The sequence below is a fragment of the Triticum aestivum genome, chromosome 5A (genome assembly GCF_018294505.1).
Source record: "Triticum aestivum cultivar Chinese Spring chromosome 5A, IWGSC CS RefSeq v2.1, whole genome shotgun sequence".
Taxonomy (NCBI): Eukaryota; Viridiplantae; Streptophyta; class Magnoliopsida; order Poales; family Poaceae; genus Triticum; species Triticum aestivum.
In genome coordinates this window covers 16,435,723-16,457,895 of record NC_057806.1, presented here as the reverse complement: position 1 = coordinate 16,457,895, position 22,173 = coordinate 16,435,723, and the positions used below count along the sequence as shown (strand labels likewise).

General features: G+C 45.2%; 3 protein-coding genes and 1 pseudogene across 3 annotated transcripts; all 4 read right to left on the bottom strand.

Annotated features, from left to right (window-relative positions):
- Positions 1-2,986: 2,986 nt before the first annotated feature.
- On the bottom strand, positions 2,987-3,791 carry LOC123106365 (thaumatin-like protein). The gene has a single exon (XM_044528555.1). The coding sequence runs from the start codon at positions 3,764-3,766 to the stop codon at positions 3,224-3,226; it is 543 nt and encodes a 180-aa protein (XP_044384490.1). The 5' UTR covers positions 3,767-3,791; the 3' UTR covers positions 2,987-3,223.
- A 4,786-nt stretch (positions 3,792-8,577) lies between these two features.
- On the bottom strand, positions 8,578-9,340 carry LOC123106364 (thaumatin-like protein). The gene has a single exon (XM_044528554.1). The coding sequence runs from the start codon at positions 9,315-9,317 to the stop codon at positions 8,775-8,777; it is 543 nt and encodes a 180-aa protein (XP_044384489.1). The 5' UTR covers positions 9,318-9,340; the 3' UTR covers positions 8,578-8,774.
- Positions 9,341-14,213: 4,873 nt separating this feature from the next.
- LOC123106363 (thaumatin-like protein) lies at positions 14,214-14,921 on the bottom strand (annotated as a pseudogene).
- Positions 14,922-19,792: 4,871 nt separating this feature from the next.
- Positions 19,793-20,591, bottom strand: LOC123106362 (thaumatin-like protein). The gene has a single exon (XM_044528553.1). The coding sequence runs from the start codon at positions 20,527-20,529 to the stop codon at positions 20,005-20,007; it is 525 nt and encodes a 174-aa protein (XP_044384488.1). The 5' UTR covers positions 20,530-20,591; the 3' UTR covers positions 19,793-20,004.
- Between the last annotated feature and the right edge of the window lie 1,582 nt (positions 20,592-22,173).

Sequence of the window (22,173 nt, the reverse complement as noted above, 5' to 3'; positions counted from 1 at the left end):
AATCACCCAGTTACGTTGTGACGTTTGGTAGAACACAAAGTGTTCCTCTAGTAAATGGGAGTTGCATAATCTCATAGTCATAGGAACATGTATAATTCATGAAGAAAGCAATAGCAACATACTAAACGATCGTGTGCTAAGCTAACGGAATGGGTCAAGTCAATCACATCATTCTCCTAATGATGTGATCCCGTTAATCAAATGACAACTCGTGTCTATGGTTAGGAAACATAACCATCTTTGACCAACGAGCTAGTCAAGTAGAGGCATACTGGTGACACTTTGTTTGTCTATGTATTCACACATGTATTATGTTTCCGGTTAATACAATTCTAGCATGAATAATAAATATTAATCATGAAATAAGGAAATAAATAATAACTTTATTATTGCCTCTAGGGTATATTTCCTTCACACACCCCCCATACTAGGCCTATGCATTCTTGAGGCATTGCACAAGGGCAAATGAGACATTAGTGGAGTAAAACCGCCGGAATTGTCGTCGGACATGACTGAAAATATTGCTAAGGAAAGATTCAGAAAACAACAGGCAAGAGGTCTGGTTTTATAGAATGACGGTAAGGGGTTGGCAGGAAAACTGGGCAGGAAAGAGGATGGAAGGAAACAGTGGAGGGAAAGAAAATGGCGTGAACAAATGGAGGGAAAGATACATTACAGATGGCGGAAAAGGCTTGGCGGGAAAAGGTCACTCTTCAGCCTAGTATAAACCAAAGAGGTCCTCTTCAGCCAAGTGTAAACCGAAGTGTGCTGCCATGCAACTTCGGTCTGCAGTTCACGCGAAGAGGTGGGCCTCAGAGGACACTTCGGCTTGGCTTAAACCGAAGTGCATTCTTCAGCCAAGCGTAGACCGAAGAGTTCTTTTTGGCCCGACTTCGGAGCTCTTCAGTCTACAGTACACCGAAGACCTGTCTTCGGCCTAAGTTAGATCGAAGAGCACCTCTTCGGCTTCAGCTAGACCGAAGAGCACCTCCTGTATATTATAAAATTGTAAACATGTTTTCCAAAAATGTTTCACATGTATTAAAAAACTGCAAACGTGTTTTCGAAATATGTTCGTCATGCATTCAAAAAATTGACAACGTGTACTTCAAAAAAATTCAACCTGTATTAAAAATATTCTGTAAATTTATGTATCTTCATTCAGGACGACAAGAATGCACGATTACTGTGTATTTTTGTCCATGTCTCAGCCACACAACACGTGGATGAAGAGTATACTTGGAGGCTCCGTGTCGGTGGGAAGGAAGGGTGGCAAGTGGGGCCCTCGCAGGTCTGTGAGATCCTGCCAATTGGTACCGAGGTCAACTTTCGCGGGTTTTCATATTGCAACGCACGGGCCCTTTACAGCGGAAACTAGGTTATATACATATAGCATAACACACATTCCGAGCTATCTGTTTTTAGCATAGTATAGACGCAAGTGCTCAAACATACGCACATACGCTCACCCCTATGAATGCACACATGCACATTCCTACCCCTATGAGCACCTACGAGAGACCTAGCCAGTATATCATCTTGACATTTACAAAGTTACCGTAGGCGCCTCGTTGTCGACAGGAACGTCTCCTCCCGCTGAAAGCACAACGCCAGAAATCCTAAAATAAATCCAGGAATAATGTGAGCACCAGGACTTAAACCATGATGGGTTGTGGATACTATTGTCCCTCTAACCGTCCAACCACAGGTTGATTCGCACATCCTAAGCTAACTGGTTGGTGAGATTAAAGGAACACACTCTGCGAGAACCTTCACGCATTTTCCCTGTATAGCCTTCCTAATTTCTTTCTTAAAAGTCTGCATATTTTGATATATTATATGTATTTTTCTGAATTACGATGATTTAGTTATGATTTTTTCAAGTTTGAAAATTGCCCTATAGTGCCGGTTTGTGTCTCCAACCGGTACTATAGGTCAGACCCCTTTAGTACCGGTTCATGGCACGAACCGGTACTAAAGGTTAGACCTTTAGTACCGGTTCGTGCCACGAACCCGTACTGAAGGTGATCGTGGGGCCCCGGCCTGACGCCAGCCTGCCACCACCCCTTTAGTACCAGTTCGTGCCACGAACCGGTACTAAAGGTTCAACACGAACCGGCATTAATGCAAATCCGTTCGAACCGGCACTAATGGTACCATTAGTACCGGCTCAAATACAAACCGGCACTAATGTGCTTCACGTTTGACCCTTTTTCTACTAGTGAGGTCTGCTTAAGGAGGATGAGAAGGTGAAGTTCCAAGATGGAGTGAAGAGGTTAGCTCACGCGGCTGCTGCGCTGGCGGACAGGTCCTTCCCTCGTGGCAGACTTCTCTTGGGAGACAGAGATGGGATCCAGATTGGTTAGATGAAATCGGCGCTTGGATCTTTCCTTTTGCGTTCTGTTGTCCACTGGGGTTTGATGCCCGCTGGTAATTGTGCTTCCTGGTTGTGGTTCGCCTAGTCGTAGAGGCTTACTGGCAATTTCATCCTGGGAACCTTGGGTATTTTGGTTGGGCAGTTGCTTGTAAGTGTCATCAGGTTTTCGCGCCACGACGGATGGTCCGTTCCAGGATTGTCCGACGATGGGTTTCCTGATGATGCACCAACCTGCTCTCCTCTTTCAGTCTCATTTTGCTTGCGGTCAGTTCTATCTTTCAGTCTAGTTATCTTTAGCAAGTGGATGCTCGATATAGAACTTGAAACCAGACTGATGTATTTCCGTTGATTGCAAAATTAATGGAAAGGGGTTGTGAGCCCGGTTGGAAAAAAAGCTGGTATCATGCCCCAATCACATATCCTGGCTCAATCTCTATAAAAATCGTGGCCATGCCAGTTGAGACCCTGACCATCAACCTGAGTCCCACCCCTCGAAAAAAAAATCAAGCTGAGTCCCAATGTTAGAACATACATATATTTTTTGTGTGTGGAAAAACATACATATTTGTAGGCTATCTTGTTCAAATTCACGTTCTTTTGTGTGTAAATTCCCGTAAACAATATATCAAAGGCATTCAATAAAAAAGAACAATATATCAAAGGCATTCGATAAAAAAGAACAATATATCAAAGGCACATCACACATGGCAATTTTATTGGAAACTCGCACGTGCGTTCATACGTGTACGTACGTACCGCTGAGAATACATGACACGTCTGAGTATGTACTACTACACGTAGTATATGTGTAGGTTATATGTTTACATTCTGCCGCTAGCTAGCTCATCATGGGCAGAAGATGATTTGGAGCCGGCTGCCGGCGGCGGTGCATGAGTGGTCGTTGTACTTCACGTACGGGAACGCGTCGTGGCACCCGTCCTCCCGGCACCGGAGCGCGTCGCCGGAGCTGCACGTGAGATCCATGGGCAGGTTGAACCCCTTGTCCAACATGATGCCGTAGTGGTAGAAGCCCTCGGAGATGGCGACCTGGGCCTTGGTCGTCGGCGCCGCAGGGTCGTTGCTCCGGCACCGTAGCCCGCTGCCGCAGTCCACCGTCTGGCACCGTCCCCTGCCTGCCGCGTCGAAGGAGCAGCCCGTGCGCCCCCATATGTCCGCGGTGTAGTGGATCGCCGACGCGTCCACGGTCCAGTTGGCTCCCGGATGGAGCTCCGTGCCGAGGCCTGCGGAGGCCACCGCCGGCCATACCGTGAAGGAGCACCGGTTGGTGATGCTGAGCGGCGTCAGCGTCGATGTCGCGCTGGCCCCCACGGCGAGGGCCGCGACCACGACGACGAGGAGGACCAGAGTGGCGCTCGCGCTTCCGGCCATTATATTAGGTGGAACTATGGGTGTGTGTGTGCTGGGACTGAGCTCATGGAGCTTGGCGTTTATATAGGGTTCGTGATGAAGATGTCGATCATCTCACCGAGATAGCTACTTTGGAGAACACTCATTCAATTCAAAGATGGCTACCTACCTGGACGACCTTTGTCGGGTCCGACTTTTTTCCCTTGTGTTTCGTTCAAGATCACTCCTACCGTGTGTAGTGTAGTGGTGTCATCTAACTGCCAAGATTTGTTAAGATTTGAGGCACCCCATCTATCTAAGTGTTTAAAAGGTTAGTAACTTTGTCCTTTCCTCTCTCATTGCTAGTTTAGCTTGTTTCATGCTGTATAAGTATAGTCATTTGTGGGTTTTGGTTTGGGAGTAATTATGTGGGAGTTTATTTGATTTATATGTAATTTGAGCTCAAATTAACTTCTTAGTTTCCATATGTGTAGGTGTGGTTTAACTACTGCCTTCCCGTCCTCACCGCCATCGGTCGCCCGCGCCGTCCCGTCGCCGACACCTCCTTGGTGAGGCTCTTGTTCTTATCCTTTTTGTGCAAAGAAATCTTATTTCTATGATTTAGATAGTTGCTTGTATAATTTTCTTACTTGTATGATTGTTTGTTATACGTAGTGCCATGGTTTTGATATCCTTCGCCGACGGCCCTTGTCCGATTTATGATTCGGATGTGGTATAATATCTTTTATAACTATTTGTTGCATTTCGTGTTTATGACAATTATGCCCATCAAGCTGACATATATATTTTTATCTAGGAGGTATGTGAACCAGAAATTGCCACCGACCCTCTTGTCGAGAAGTTAAATTTAGTAGAAAAAGAAAATGAGTATTTGAAAGAAAAATTAAAAAGAATTGAGAAGAGAAGATGAAATTGGATTTGTATGTTGCTGTTGTCGTCGATGATCCAAAGATCAAGATGGATGCAATGCGCTTGAAGATTAGAAAGTTTAGAAAATATGCCGCTAATAAATAGGCTTGGTATCATTATGCTATTGGATCAATTATTACCTTAGTTGCAATTTTGATCACATTTATTGTTGCATTTAAATGCATTATCTAGATAGTTGTATGTTGTTGTTGCACCCCTTGTCCAATTCGGACCAGAGGGGGGGCCTCCTTCCTTTTGGCCTCTCTCCTCTATTCCCGTATGGCCCAATAAGGCCCATATACTCCCCGACGAATTCCCGTAACTCTTCGGTAGGCCGAAAAATACCCGAATCACTCGGAACCTTTCCGATGTCCGAATATGGTCGTCCAATATATCGATCTTTATGTCTCGACCATTTCGAGACTCCTCGTCATGTCCTCGATCTCATCCGGGACTCCGAACTCCTTCGGTACATCAAAACTTATAAACTCATAATATAACTGTCATCGAAAACTTAAGCGTGCGGACCCTACGGGTTCGAGAACAATGTAGACATGACCGAGACATGTCTCCAGTCAATAACCAATAGCGGAACCTGGATGCTCATATTGGCTCCTACATATTCTACGAAGATCTTTATCGATCAGACTGCATAACATACGTTGTTCCCTTTGTCATCGATATGTTACTTGCCCGAGATTCGATCGTCGGTATCTCAATACCTAGTTCAATCTCGTTACTGGCAAGTCTCTTTACTCGTTCCGTAATACATCATCCCGCAACTAACTCATTAGTTGCATTGCTTGCAAGGCTTAAGTGATGTGCATTACCAAGAGGACCCAGAGATACCTCTCCGACAATCGAAGTGACAAATCCTAATCTCGAAATACGCCAACCCAACAAGTAACTTCAGAGACACTTGCAGAGCACCTTTATAATCACCCAGTTACGTTGTGACGTTTGGTAGCACACAAAGTGTTCCTCTGGTAAATGTGAGTTGCATAATCTCATAGTCATAGGAACATGTATAAGTCATGAAGAAAGCAATAGCAACATACTAAACGATCGTGTGCTAAGCTAACGGAATGGGTCAAGTCAATCACATCATTCTCCTAATGATGTGATCCCGTTAATCAAATGACAACTCGTGTCTATGGTTAGGAAACATAACCATCTTTGACCAACGAGCTAGTCAAGTAGAGGCATACTAGTGACACTTTGTTTGTCTATGTATTCACACATGTATTATGTTTCCGGTTAATACAATTCTAGCATGAATAATAAACATTTATCATGAAATAAGGAAATAAATAATAACTTTATTATTGCCTCTAGGGTATATTTCCTCCACACACACCCCATACTAGGCCTATGCATTCTTGAGGCATTGCACAAGGGAAAATGAGACATTAGTGGAGTAAAACCGCCGGAATTGTCGTCGGACATGACTGAAAATATTGGTAAGGAAAGATGCAGAAAACAACAGGCAAGGGGTCTGGTTTTATAGAATGAGGGTAAGGGGTTGGCAGGAAAATTGGGCGGGAAAGAGGATGGAAGGAAACAGTGGAGGGAAAGAAAATGGCGTGAACGAATGGAGGGAAAGATACATTACAGATGGCGGAAAAGGCTTGGCGGGAAAAGGTCACTCTTCAGCCTAGTATAAACCGAAGAGGTCCTCTTCAGCCAAGTGTAAACCGAAGTGTGGTGCCATGCAACTTCGGTCTGCAGTTCACGGGAAGAGGTGGGCCTCAGAGGACACTTCGGCTTGGCTTAAACCGAAGTGCACTCATCGGCCAAGCGTAGACCGAAGAGTTCTTTTCAGCCCGGCTTCGGAGCTCTTCAGTCTACAGTACACCGAAGACCTGTCTTCGGCCTAAGTTAGACCGAAGAGCACCTCTTCGGCTTCAGCTAGACCGAAGAGCACCTCCTGTATATTATAAAATTGTAAACATGTTTTCCAAAAATGTTTCACATGTATTAAAAAACTGCAAACGTGTTTTCGAAATATGTTCGTCATGCATTCAAAAAATTGACAACGTGTACTTCAAAAAAATTCAACCTGTATTAAAAATATTCTGTAAATTTATGTATCTTCATTCAGGACGACAAGCATGCACGATTACTGTGTATTTTCGTCCATGTTTGAGCCACACAACACGTGGATGAAGAGTATACTTGCAGGATCCGTGTCGGTGGGAAGGAAGGGTGGCAAGTGGGGCCCTCGCAGGTCTGTGAGATCCTGCCAATTGGTACCGAGGTCAACTTTCGCGGGTTTTCACATTGCAACGCACGGGCCCTTTACAGCGGAAACTAGGTTATATACATATAGCATAACACACATTCCGAGCTATCTATTTTTTAGCATAGTATAGACGCAAGTGCTCAAACATACGCACATACGCTCACCCCTATGAATGCACACATGCACATTCCTACCCCTATGAGCACCTACGAGAGACCTAGCCAGTATATCATCTTGACATTTACAAAGTCACCGTAGGCGCCTCGTTGTCGACAGGAACGTCTCCTCCCGCTGAAAGCACAACGCCAGAAATCCTAAAATAAATCCAGGAATAATGTGAGAACCAGGACTTAAACCCTGATGGGCTGTGGATACTACTGTCCCTCTAACCGTCCAACCACAGATTGATTCGCACATCCTAAGCTAACTGGTTGGTGAGATTAAAGGAACACACTCTGCGAGAACCTTCACGCATTTTCCCTGTATAGCCTTCCTAATTTCTTCCTTAAAAGTCTGCATATTTTGATATATTATATGTATTTTACTGAATTACGATGATTTAGTTATGATTTTTTCAAGTTTGAAAATTGCCCTATAGTGCCGGTTTGTGTCTCCAACCGGTACTATAGGTCAGACCCCTTTAGTACCGGTTCGTGCCACGAACCGGTACTAAAGGTGATCGTGGGGCCCCGGCCTGACGCCAGCCTGCCACCACCCCTTTAGTACCGGTTCGTGCCACGAACCGGTATTAAAGGTTCAACACGAACCGGCATTAATGCAAATCCGTTCGAACCGGCACTAATGGTACCATTAGTACCGGCTCAAATACAAACCGGCACTAATGTGCTTCACGTTTGACCCTTTTTCTACTAGTGAGGTCTGCTTAAGGAGGATGAGAAGGTGAAGTTCCAAGCTGGAGTGAAGAGGTTAGCTCACGCGGCTGCTGCGCTGGCGGACAGGTCCTTCCCTCGTGGCGACTTCTCTTGGGAGACAGAGATGGGATCCAGATTGGTTAGATGAAATTGGCGCTTGGATCTTTCCTTTTGCGTTCTGTTGTCCACTGGGGTTTGATGCCCGCTGGCAATTGTGCTTCCTGGTTGTGCTTCGCCTAGTCGTAGAGGCTTACTGGCAGTTTCATCCTCGGAACCTTGGGTATTTTGGTTGGGCAGTTGCTTGTAAGTGTCATCAGGTTTTCGCGCCACGGCGGATGGTCCGTTCCAGGATTGTCCGACGATGGGTTTCCTGATGATGCACCAACCTGCTCTCCTCTTTCAGTCTCATTTTGCTTGCGGTTAGTTCTATCTTTCAGTCTAGTTATCTTTAGCAAGTGGATGCTCGATACAGAACTTGAAACCAGACTGATGTATTTCCGTTGATTGCAAAATTAATGGAAAGGGGTTGTGAGCCCGGTTGGAAAAAAAGCTGGTATCATGCCCCAATAACATATCCTGGCTCAACCTCTCTAAAAATCGTGGCCATGCCATTTGAGACCCTGACCATCAACCTGAGTCCCACCCCTCGAAAAAAAATATTCAAGCTAAGTCCCAATGTTAGAACATACATATATTTTGTGTGTGTGGAAAAACATACATATTTGTAGGCTATCTTGTTCAAATTCACGTTCTTTTGTGTGTAAATTCCCGTAAACAATATATCAAAGGCATTCAATAAAAAAGAACAATATATCAAAAGCATTCGATAAAAAAGAACAATATATCAAAGGCACATCACACATGGCAATTTTATTGGAAACTCGCACGTGTGTTCATACGTGTACGTACGTACCGCTGAGAATACATGACACGTCTGAGTATGTACTACTACATGTAGTATATTGTAGGTTATATGTTTACGTTCTGCCGCTAGCTAGCTAGCTCATCATGGGCAGAAGACGATCTGGAGCCGGCTGCCGGCGGTGGTGCATGAGTGGTCGTTGTACTTCACGTATGGGAACGCGTCGTGGCACCCGTCCTCCCGGCACCGGAGCGCGTCGCCGGAGCTGCACGTGAGATCCATGGGCAGGTTGAACCCCTTGTCCAACCTGATGCCGTAGTGGTAGAAGCCCTCGGAGATGGCGACCTGGGCCTTGGTCGCCGGCGCCGCAGGGTCGGTGCTCCGGCACCGCAGCCCGCTGCTGCAGTCCGCCGTCTGGCACCGCCCCCTGCCTGCCACGTCGAAGGAGCAGCCCGTGCGCCCCCATATGTCCGCGGTGTAGTGGATCGCCGACGCGTCCACGGTCCAGTTGGCTCCCGGATGGAGCTCGGTGCCGAGGCCTGTGGAGGCCACCGCCGGCCACACCGTGAAGGAGCACCGGTTGGTGATGCTGAGCAGCGTCAGCGTCGATGTCGTGCTGGCCCCCGCGGCGAGGGCCACGACCACGACGACGAGGAGGACTGGAGTGGCGCTCGCGCTTCCGGCCATTATATTAGGTGGAACTGTGGGTGTGTGTGTGCTGGGACTGAGCTCATGGAGCTTGGCGTTTATATAGGGTTCGTGATGAAGATGTTGATCATCTCACCGAGCTAGCTACTTTGGAGAACACTCATTCAATTCAAAGATGGCTACCTACCTGGACGACCTTTGTCGGGTCCGACTTTTTTCCCTTGTGTTTCGTTCAAGATAACTCCTACCGTGTGTAGTGTAGTGGTGTCATCTAACTGCCAAGATTTGTTAAGATTTGAGGCACCCCATCTATACAAGTGTTTAAAAGGTTAGTAACTTTGTCCTTTCCTCTCTCATTGCTAGTTCAGCTTGTTTCATGCTGTATAAGTATAGTCATTTGTGGGTTTTTGTTTGGGAGTAATTATGTGGGAGTTTATTTGATTTATATGTAATTTGAGCTCAAATTAACTTCTTAGTTTCCATATGTGTAGGTGTGGTTTAACTACTGCCTTCCCGTCCTCACCGCCATCGATCGCCCACGCCGTCCCGTCGCCGACACCTCCTTGGTGAGGCTTTTGTTCTTATCCTTTTTGTGCAAAGAAATCTTATTTCTATCATTTAGATAGTTGCTTGTATAATTTTCTTACTTGTATGATTGTTTGTTATACGTAGTGCCATGGTTTTGATATCCTTCGCCGATGGCCCTTGTCCGATTTATGATTCGGATGTGGTATAATATCTTTATAACTATTTGTTGCATTTCGTGTTTATGACAATTATGCCCATCAAGCTCACATATATACTTTTATCTAGGAGGTATGTGAACCAGAAATTGCCACCGACCCTCTTGTCGAGAAGTTAAATTTAGTTGAAAAAGAAAATGAGTATTTGAAAGAAAAATTAAAAAGAATTGAGAAGAGAAGATGAAATTGGATTTGTATGTTGCTGTTGTCGTCGATGATCCAAAGATCAAGATGGATGCAATGCGCTTGAAGATTAGAAAGTTTAGAAAATATGCCGCTAATAAATAGGCTTGGTATCATTATGCTATTGGATCAATAATTACCTTAGTTGCAATTTTGGTCGCATTTGTTGTTGCATTTAAATGCTTTATCTAGATAGTTGTATGTTGTTGTTGCACCCCTTGTCCAATTAGGACCAGAGGGGGGGCCTCCTTCCTTTTGGCCTCTCTCCTCTATTCCCGTGTGGCCCAATAAGGCCCATATACTCCCCGGCGAATTCCCGTAACTCTCCGGTAGTCCGAAAAAAACCCGAATCACTCGGAACCTTTCCGATGTCCGAATATGGTCGTCCAATATATCGGTCTTTATGTCTCGACCATTTCGAGACTCCTCGTTATGTCCTCGATCTCATCCGGGACTCCGAACTCCTTCGGTACATCAAAACTTATAAACTCATAATATAATTGTCATCGAAACCTTAAGCGTGCCGACCCTACGGGTTCAAGAACAATGTAGACATGACCGAGACACGTCTCCAGTCAATAACCAATAGCGGAACCTGGATGCTCATATTGGCTCCTACATATTCTACGAAGATCTTTATCGGTCAGACTGCATAACAACATACGTTGTTCCCTTTGTCATCGGTATGTTACTTGCCCGAGATTCGATCGCCGGTATCTCAATACCTAGTTCAATCTCGTTACTGGCAAGTCTCTTTACTCGTTTCGTAATACGTCATCCCGCAACTAACTCATTAGTTGCATTGCTTGCAAGGCTTAAGTGATGTGCATTACCAAGAGGACCCAAAGATACCTCTCCGACAATCGAAGTGACAAATCCTAATCTCGAAATACGCCAACCCAACAAGTACCTTCGGAGACACTTGTAGAGCATCTTTATAATCACCCAGTTACGTTGTGACATTTGGTAGCACACAAAGTGTTCCTCTGGTAAATGGGAGTTGCATAATCTCATAGTCATAGGAACATGTATACGTCATGAAGAAAGCAATAGCAACATACTAAACGATCGTGTGCTAAGCTAACGGAATTGGTCAAGTCAATCACATCATTCTCCCAATGATGTGATCCCGTTAATCAAATGACAACTCGTGTCGATGGTTAGGAAACATAACCATCTTTGACCAACGAGCTAGTCAAGTAGAGGCATACTAGTGACACTTTGTTTGTCTATGTATTCACACATGTATTATGTTTCCGGTTAATACAATTCTAGCATGAATAATAAACATTTATCATGAAATAAGGAAATAAATAATAACTTTATTATTGCCTCTAGGGTATATTTGATTCACACACACCCCATACTATGCCTATGAATTCTTGATGCATTGCACAAGGGCAAATGAGACATTAGTGGAGTAAAACCACCGGAATTTTCGTCGGACATGACTGAAAATATTGCTAAGGAAAGATGCAGAAAACAACATGCAAGGGGTCTGGTTTTAAAGAATGAGGGTAAGGGGTTGGCAGGAAAATTGGGCGGGAAAGAGGATGGAAGGAAACAGTGGAGGGAAAGAAAATGGCGTGAACAAATGGAGGGAAAGATACATTACAGATGGCGGAAAAGGCCTGGCGGGAAAAGGTCACTCTTCAGCCTAGTATAAACCCAAGAGGTCCTCTTCAGCCAAGTGTAAACCGAAGTGTGGTTCCATGCAACTTCGGTCTTCAGTTCACGCGAAGAGGTGGGCGTCAGAGGACACTTCGGCTTGGCTTAAACCGAAGTGCACTCTTCGGCCAAGCGTAGACCGAAGAGTTCTTTTCGGCCCGACTTCGGAGCTCTTCAGTCTACAGTACACCGAAGACCTGTCTTCGTCCTAAGTTAGACCGAATTGCACCTCTTCAGCTTCAGCTAGACCGGAGAGCACCTCCTGTATATTATAAAATTGTAAACATGTTTTCCAAAAATGTTTCACATGTATTAAAAAACTGCAAACGTGTTTTCGAAATATGTTCGTCATGCATTAAAAAAATTGACAATGTGTACTTCAAAAAAATTCAACCTGTATTAAAAATATTCTGTAAATTTATGTATCTTCATTCAGGACAACAAGCATGCACGATTACAGTGTATTTTCTTCCATGTCTGAGCCACACAACATGTGGATGAAGAGTATACTTGGAGGCTCCGTGTCGGTGGGAAGGAAGGGTGGCAAGTGGGGCCCTCGCAGGTCTGTGAGATCCTGCCAATTGGTACCGAGGTCAACTTTCGCGGGTTTTCACATTGCAAAGCACGGGCCCTTTATAGCGGAAACTAGGTTATATACATATAGCATAACACACATTCCGAGCTATCTGTTTTTTAGCATAGTATAGACGCAAGTGCTCAAACATACGCACATACGCTCACCCCTATGAATGCACACATGCACATTCCTACCCCTATGAGCACCTACGAGAGACCTAGCCAGTATATCATCTTGACATTTACAAAGTCACCGTAGGCGCCTCGTTGTCGACAGGAACGTCTCCTCCTGCTGAAAGCACAACGCCAGAAATCCTAAAATAAATCCAGAAATAATGTGAGCACCAGGACTTAAACCCTGATGGGCTGTGGATACTACTGTCCCTCTAACCGTCCAACCACATGTTGATTCGCACATCCTAAGCTAACTGGTTGGTGAGATTAAAGGAACACACTCTGCGAGAACCTTCACGCATTTTCCCTGTATAGCCTTCCTAATTTCTTCCTTAAAAGTCTGCATATTTTGATATATTATATGTATTTTTCTGAATTACGATGATTTAGTTATGATTTTTTCAAGTTTGAAAATTGCCCTATAATGCCGGTTTGTGTCTCCAACCGGTACTATAGGTCAGACCCCTTTAGTGCCGGTTCATGGCATGAACCGGTACTAAAGGTTAGACCTTTAGTACCGGTTCGTACCACGAACCGGTACTAAAGGTGATCGTGGGGCCCCGGCCTGACGCCAGCCTGCCACCACCCCTTTAGTACCGGTTCGTGCCACGAACCGGTACTAAAGGTTCAACACGAACCGGCATTAATGCAAATCCGTTCGAACCGGCACTAATGGTACCATTAGTACCGGCTCAAATACAAACCGGCACTAATGTGCTTCACGTTTGACCCTTTTTCTACTAGTGAGGTCTGCTTAAGGAGGATGAGAAGGTGAAGTTCCAAGCTGGAGTGAAGAGGTTAGCTCACGCGGCTGCTGCGCTGGCGGACAGGTCCTTCCCTCGTGGCAGACTTCTCTTGGGAGACAGAGATGGGATCCAGATTGGTTAGATGAAATCGGCGCTTGGATCTTTCCTTTTGCGTTCTGTTGTCCACTGGGTTTTGATGCCAGCTGGCAATTGTGCTTCCTGGTTGTGGTTCGCCTAGTCGTAGAGGCTTACTGGCAGTTTCATCCTGGGAACCTTGGGTATTTTCGTTGGGCAGTTGCTTGTAAGTGTCATCAGGTTTTCGCGCCACGGCGGATGGTCCGTTCCAGGATTGTCCGGCGATGGGTTTCCTGATGATGCACCAACCTGCTCTCCTCTTTCAGTCTCATTTTGCTTGCGGTTAGTTCTATCTTTCAGTCTAGTTATCTTTAGCAAGTGGATGCTCGATACAGAACTTGAAATCAGACTGATGTATTTCCGTTGATTGCAAAATTAATGGAAAGGGTTTGTGAGCCCGGTTGGAAAAAAAAGCTGGTATCATGCCCCAATCACATATCCTGGCTCAACCTCTCTAAAAATCATGGCCATGCCATTTGAGACCCTGACCATCAACCTGAGTCCCACCCCTCGAAAAAAAAAATCAAGCTGAGTCCCAATGTTAGAACATCCATATATTTTTTGTGTGTGGAAAAACATACATATTTGTAGGCTATCTTGTTTAAATTCACGTTCTTTTGTGTGTAAATTCCCGTAAAGAATATATCAAAGGCATTCGATAAAAAAGAACAATATATCAAAGGCATTCGATAAAAAAGAACAATATATCAAAGGCACATCACACATGGCAATTTTCTTGGAAACTGGCACGTGCGTTCATACGTGTACGTACGTACCGCTGAGAATACATGACACGTCTAAGTATGTACTACTACACGTAGTATATGTGTAGGTTATATGTTTACGTTCTGCCGCTAGCTAGCTCATCATGGGCAGAAGACGATCTGGAGCCGGCTGCCGGCGGCGGTGCATGAGTGGTCGTTGTACTTCACGTACGGGAACGCGTCGTGGCACCCGTCCTCCCGGCACCGGAGCGCGTCGCCGGAGCTGCACGTGAGATCCATGGGCAGGTTGAACCCCTTGTCCAACGTGATGCCGTAGTGGTAGAAGCCCTCGGAGATGGCGACCTGGGCCTTGGTCGCCGGCGCCGCAGGGTCGGTGCTCCGGCACCGCAGCCCGCTGCCGCAGTCCGCCGTCTGGCACCGCCCCCTGCCTGCCGCGTCGAAGGAGCAGCCCGTGCGCCCCCATATGTCTGCAGTGTAGTGGATCGCCTACGCGTCCACGGTCCAGTTGGCTCCCGGATGGAGCTCGGTGCCTAGGCCTGCGGAGGCCACCGCCGGCCACACCGTGAAGGAGCACCGGTTGGTGATGCTGAGCGGCGTCAGCGTCGATGTCGCGCTGGCCCCCGCGGCGAGGGCCGCGACCACGACGACGAGGAGGACCGGAGTGGCGCTCGCGCTTCCGGCCATTATATTAGGTGGAACTATGGGTGTGTGTGTGCTGGGACTGAGCTCATGGAGCTTGGCGTTTATATAGGGTTCGTGATGAAGATATCGATCATCTCACCGAGCTAGCTACTTTGGAGAACACTCATTCAATTCAAAGATGGCTACCTACCTGGACGACCTTTGTCGGGTCCGACTTTCTTCCCTTGTGTTTCGTTCAAGATAACTCCTATCGTGTGTAGTGTAGTGGTGTCATCTAACTTCCAAGATTTGTTAAGATTTGAGGCACCCCATCTATCCAAGTGTTTAAAAGGTTAGTAACTTTGTCCTTTCCTCTCTCATTGCTAGTTTAGCTTGTTTCATGTTGTATAAGTATAGTCATTTGTGGGTTTTGGTTTGGGAGTAATTATGTGGGAGTTTATTTGATTTATATGTAATTTGAGCTCAAATTAACTTCTTAGTTTCCATATGTGTAGGTGTGGTTTAACTACTGCCTTCCCGTCCTCACCGCCATCGATCGCCCGCGCCGTCCCGTCGCCGACACCTCCTTGGTGAGGCTCTTGTTCTTATCCTTTTTGTGCAAAGAAATCTTATTTCTATGATTTAGATAGTTGCTTGTATAATTTTCTTACTTGTATGATTGTTTGTTATACATAGTGCCATGGTTTTGATATCCTTCGCCGACGGCCCTTGTCCGATTTATGATTCGGATGTGGTATAATATCTTTTATAACTATTTGTTGCATTTCGTGTTTATGACAATTATGCCCATCAAGCTGACATATATATTTTTATCTAGGAGGTATGTGAACCAGAAATTGCCACCGACCCTCTCGTCGAGAAGTTAAATTTAGTTGAAAAAGAAAATGAGTATTTGAAAGAAAAATTAAAAAGAATTGAGAAGAGAAGATGAAATTGGATTTGTATGTTGTTGTTGTCGTCGATGATCCAAAGATCAAGATGGATGCAATTTGCTTGAAGATTAGAAAGTTTAGAAAATATGCCGCTAATAAATAGGCTTGGTATCATTATGCTATTGGATCAATAATTACCTTAGTTGCAATTTTGATCGCATTTGTTGTTGCATTTAAATGCTTTATCTAGATAGTTGTATGTTGTTGTTGCACCCCTTGTCCAATTCGGACCAGAGGGGGGGGGCCTCCTTCCTTTTGGCCTCTCTCCTCTATTCCCGTGTGGCCCAATAAGGCCCATATACTCCCCGGCGAATTCCCGTAACTCTCCGGTAGTCCGAAAAATACCCGAATCACTTGGAACCTTTCCGATGTCCGAATATGGTCGTACAATATATCGATCTTTATGTCTCGACCATTTCGAGACTCCTCGTTATGTCCTCGATCTCATCCGGGACTCCGACCTCCTTCGGTACATCAAAACTTATAAACTCATAATATAACTGTCATCGAAACCTTAAGCGTGCGGACCCTACGGGTTCGAGAACAATGTAGACATGACCGAGACATGTCTCCAGTCAATAACCAATAGCGGAACCTGGATGCTCATATTGGCTCCTACATATTCTACGAAGATCTTTATCGGTCAGACTGCATAACAACATACGTTGTTCCCTTTGTCATCGGTATGTTACTTGCCCGAGATTCGATCGTCGGTATCTCAATACCTAGTTCAATCTCGTTACTCGCAAGTCTCTTTACTCGTTTCGTAATACATCATCCCGCAACTAACTCATTAGTTGCATTGCTTGCAAGGCTTAAGTGATGTGCATTACCAAGAGGACCCAGAGATACCTCTCCGACAATCGAAGTGACAAATCCTAATCTCGAAATACGCCAACCCAACAAGTACCTTTGGAGACACTTGTAGAGCACCTTTATAATCACCCAGTTACGTTGTGACGTTTGGTAGCACACAAAGTGTTCCTCTAGTAAATGGGAGTTGCATAATCTCATAGTCATAGGAACATGTATAAGTCATGAAGAAAGCAATAGCAACATACTAAACGATCGTGTGCTAAGCTAACGGAATGGGTCAAGTCAATCACATCATTCTCCTAATGATGTGATCCCGTTAATTAAATGACAACTCGTGTCTATGGTTAGGAAACATAACCATCTTTGACCAACGAGCTAGTCAAGTAGAGGCATACTAGTGACACTTTGTTTGTCTATGTATTCACCCATGTATTATGTTTCCGGTTAATACAATTCTAGCATGAATAATAAACATTTATCATGAAATAAGGAAATAAATAATTTCTTTATTATTGCCTCTAGGGTATATTTCCTTCACACACCCCCCATACTAGGCCTATGCATTCTTGAGGCATTGCACAAGGGCAAATGAGACATTAGTGGAGTAAAACCGCCGGAATTGTCGTCGGACATGACTGAAAATATTGGTAAGGAAAGATGCAGAAAACAACAGGCAAGGGGTCTGGTTTTATAGAATGAGGGTAAGGGGTTGGCAGGAAAATTGGGCGGGAAAGAGGATGGAAGGAAACAGTAGAGGGAAAGAAAATGGCGTGAACAAATGGAGGGAAAGATACATTATGGATGGCGGAAAAGGCTTGGCGGGAAAAGGTCACTCTTCAGCCTAGTATAAACCGAAGAGGTCCTCTTCAGCCAAGTGTAAACCGAAGTGTGGTGCCATGCAACTTCGGTCTGCAGTTCACGCGAAGAGGTGGGCCTCAGAGGACACTTCGGCTTGGCTTAAACCGAAGTGCACTCTTCGGCCAAGCATAGACCGAAGAGTTCTTTTCGGCCCGACTTCGGAGCTCTTCAGCCTACAGTACACCGAAGACCTGTCTTCGGCCTAAGTTAGACCGAAGAGCACCTCTTCGGCTTCAGCTAGACCGAAGAGCACCTCCTGTATATTATAAAATTGTAAACATGTTTTCCAAAAATGTTTCACATGTATTAAAAAACTGCAAACGTGTTTTCGAAATATGTTCGTCATGCATTCAAAAAATTGACAACGTATACTTCAAAAAAATTCAACCTGTATTAAAAATATTCTGTAAATTTATGTATCTTCATTCAGGACGACAAGCATGCATGATTACAGTGTATTTTCGTCCATGTCTGAGCCACACAACACGTGGATGAAGAGTATACTTGCAGGCTCCGTGTCGGTGGGAAGGAAGGGTGGCAAGTGGGGCCCTCGCAGGTCTGTGAGATCCTGCCAAATGGTACCAAGGTCAACTTTCGCGGGTTTTCACATTGCAACGCACGGGCCCTTTACAACGGAAACTAGGTTATATACATATAGCATAACACACATGCCGAGCTATCTGTTTTTAGCATAGTATAGACGCAAGTGCTCAAACATACGCACATACGCTCACCCCTATGAATGCACACATGCACATTCCTACCCCTATGAGCACCTACGAGAGACCTAGCCAGTATATCATCTTGACATTTACAAAGTCACCGTAGGCGCCTCGTTGTCGACAGGAACGTCTCCTCCCGCTGAAAGCACAACGCCAGAAATCCTAAAATAAATCCAGGAATAATGTGAGCACCAGGACTTAAACCCTGATGGGCTGTGGATACTACTGTCCCTCTAACCGTCCAACCACAGATTGATTCGCACATCCTAAGCTAACTGGTTGGTGAGATTAAAGGAACACACTCTGCGAGAACCTTCACGCATTTTCCCTGTATAGCCTTCCTAATTTCTTCCTTAAAAGTCTGCATATTTTGATATATTATATGTATTTTTCTGAATTACGATGATTTAGTTATGATTTTTTCAAGTTTGAAAATTGCCCTATAGTGCCGGTTTGTGTCTCCAACCGGTACTATAGGTCAGACCCCTTTAGTACCGGTTCATGGCACGAACCGGTACTAAAGGTTAGACCTTTAGTACCGGTTTGTGCCACGAACCGGTACTAAAGGTGATCGTGGGGCCCCGGCCTGACGCCAGCCTGCCACCACCCCTTTAGTACCGGTTCATGCCACGAACCGGTACTAAAGGTTCAACACGAACCGGCATTAATGCAAATCCATTCGAACCGGCACTAATGGTACCATTAGTACTGGCTCAAATACAAACCGGCACTAATGTGCTTCACGTTTGACCCTTTTTCTACTAGTGAGGTCTGCTTAAGGAGGATGAGAAGGTGAAGTTCCAAGCTGGAGTGAAGAGGTTAGCTCACGCGGTTGCTGCGCTGGCGGACAGGTCCTTCCCTCGTGGCAGACTTCTCTTGGGAGACAGAGATGGGATCCAGATTGGTTAGATGAAATCGGCGCTTGGATCTTTCCTTTTGCGTTCTGTTGTCCACTGGGGTTTGATGCCCGCTGGCAATTGTGCTTCCTGGTTGTGGTTCGCCTAGTTGTAGAGGCTTACTGGCAGTTTCATCCTGGGAACGTTGGGTATTTTGGTTGGGCAGTTGCTTGTAACTGTCATCAGGTTTTCGCGCCACGGCGGATGGTCCGTTCCAGGATTGTCCGACGATGGGTTTCCTGATGATGCACCAACCTGGTCTCCTCTTTCAGTCTCATTTTGCTTGCGGTTAGTTCTATCTTTCAGTCTAGTTATCTTTAGCAAGTGGATGCTCGATACAGAACTTGAAACCAGACTGATGTATTTCTGTTGATTGCAAAATTAATGGAAAGGGGTTGTGAGCCCGGTTGGAAAAAAAGCTGGTATCATGCCCCAATCACATATCCTGGCTCAACCTCTCTAAAAATCGTGGCCATGCCATTTGAGACCCTGACCATCAACCTGAGTCCCACCCCTCGAAAAAAAAAATTCAAGCTGAGGCCCAATGTTAGAACATACATATATTTTTTGTGTGTGGAAAAACATACATATTTGTAGGCTATCTTGTTCAAATTCACGTTCTTTTGGGTGTAAATTCCCGTAAACAATATATCAAAGGCATTCGATAAAAAAGAACAATATATCAAAGGCATTCGATAAAAAAGAACAATATATCAAAGGCATTCGATAAAAAAGAACAATACATCACACATGGCAATTTTATTGGAAACTCGCACGTGCGTTCATACGTGTACGTACGTACCGCTGAGAATACATGACACGTCTGAGTATGTACTACTACACGTAGTATATGTGTAGGTTATATGTTTACGTTCTGCCGCTAGCTAGCTCATCATGGGCAGAAGACGATCTAGAGCCGGCTGCCGGCGGCGGTGCATGAGTGGTCGTTGTACTTCACGTACGGGAACGCGTCGTGGCACCCGTCCTCCCGGCACCGGAGCGCGTCGCCGGAGCTGCACGTGAGATCCATGGGCAGGTTGAACCCCTTGTCCAATGTGATGCCGTAGTGGTAGAAGCCCTCGGAGATGGCGACCTGGGCCTTGGTCGCCGGCGCCGCAGGGTCGGTGCTCCGGCACCGCAGCCCGCTGCCGCAGTCCGCCGTCTGGCACCGCCCCCTGCCTGCCGCGTCGAAGGAGCAGCCCGTGCGCCCCCATATGTCCGCGGTGTAGTGGATCGCCGACGCGTCCACGGTCCAGTTGGCTCCCGGATGGAGCTCGGTACCGAGGCCTGCGGAGGCCACCGCCGGCCACACCGTGAAGGAGCACCGGTTGGTGATGCTGAGCGGCGTCAGCGTCGATGTCGCGCTGGCCCCCGCGGCGAGGGCCGCGACCACGACGACGAGGAGGACCGGAGTGGCGCTCGCGCTTCCGGCCATTATATTAGGTGGAACTGTGGGTGTGTGTGTGCTGGGACTGAGCTCATGGAGCTTGGTGTTTACATAGGGTTCGTGATGAAGATGTCGATCATCTCACCGAGCTAGCTACTTTGGAGAACACTCATTCAATTCAAAGATGGCTACCTACCTGGACGACCATTGTCGGGTCCGACTTTTTTCCCTTGTGTTTCGTTCAAGATAACTCCTACCGTGTATAGTGTAGTGGTGTCATCTAACTGCACAGATTGAATACGCATGCACCCATCAGATACATAGAAGGGCCAAAGAAAGAAGACGCTTATCTTCATGCCCGAAAATGCCGGGTGACCCGATGCTGGTTGTAACGGGGATTATCATATACTAGTATCATGTATATGATATTAGTGTACGATACTACCTCCCTAATGCATAGTATCATATATTAGTATCATGTAGTACTCTATTTATTGCCATGCATGACAGAAAGTAGCATAGCATTTAATATGATACAGTATCATGATATGATACTACACCCTCTCTTTCTTCATTCAATGCTATGACACCTCATCAAAATTGCCTAGTTGGCATGCAAGATACTAGCTATGATACTACCATTACGACCAGCCTGAGAGGACGGTGGAGTAAATCAAGGACGGCGACACACCGACATGGTGGAGTTTTCCTTAATTTCTTCCTAGAGAGCATCTAGATGAGATTTTATTAGATTCTCAAAAAAAAAGTAGGCTTTGTTACAGAATTTCCAGCAAATCATCAAGAATAAAAAAACTGATTTCGCTTTATTGAAAAAAATATTTCACTCATCTAAAAAAATGATTTCACTTATTTCAAAAATCATATTTCACTCATTTCAAAACACTGATTTCAATCAATTGAAAAACTCAATGAATTTTAAAAACTAACATCACTCATTTCAACTAACAGATTTCACTCATCTAAAAAATTATAATTTCACTCATCTAAAACTACTAATTTCATCCATTTCACATATTTCACACAATTTAAAATACTAATATCAGTGAATTAAAAGATAACTTATTTAAAAAATCACTCACTCCAAATAACATATTTCAGTAATTTTCAAAAAAAATATCAATCATTTCAAAATGTTGATTTCACTCATTTCAAAACAATTATTTTACTCATTTGAAAAAACTTGTTTCACCCATTTCAAAAAGATATTTCACTCATTTCAAACAATGATTTAACTTGAGAAAAATATTTCTCTCATTTTGTTTATTGCTCCAGCTCTCGAAAATATCTGCTCGCTTGGAGGGTTTTTTCTGTTTGATAGCACATGATTATTATGTTTTGACTGTCTGGTATGTCCGGCTGAACACGCCTCCTCGCCGCATTCCAACAACCACACATCGCCGAGAAATCTACTCTGGCCAAACATCTGTTTCGCGAGCCGCCTGTTATTAAACACAACGCCGGTTGGCTTCGGCCGTCTGCTAGCTATTTAAATGGTGTGATACGCCTGGCAAAAATCGCACCACACTCTGCTCCCATCTTCTCCTTGTATTATTTTCTCCACAGTCTCCATTGCATTCGCGAGCAGAAAGAGGAGTTCTCTGGCATACAAGCCGGCTGTGTGGCCCATCGAGCCCACCGGATATGAGCTACACAACGCTTTGCTCCTCCACC

Excerpts from the sequence above, each read along its gene's own strand:
- LOC123106365 (XM_044528555.1), bottom strand. The coding sequence starts at position 3,766 with ATGGCCGGAAGCGCGAGCGCCACTCTGGTCCTCCTCGTCGTCGTGGTC.
- LOC123106364 (XM_044528554.1), bottom strand. The coding sequence starts at position 9,317 with ATGGCCGGAAGCGCGAGCGCCACTCCAGTCCTCCTCGTCGTCGTGGTC.
- LOC123106362 (XM_044528553.1), bottom strand. The coding sequence starts at position 20,529 with ATGGCCGGAAGCGCGAGCGCCACTCCGGTCCTCCTCGTCGTCGTGGTC.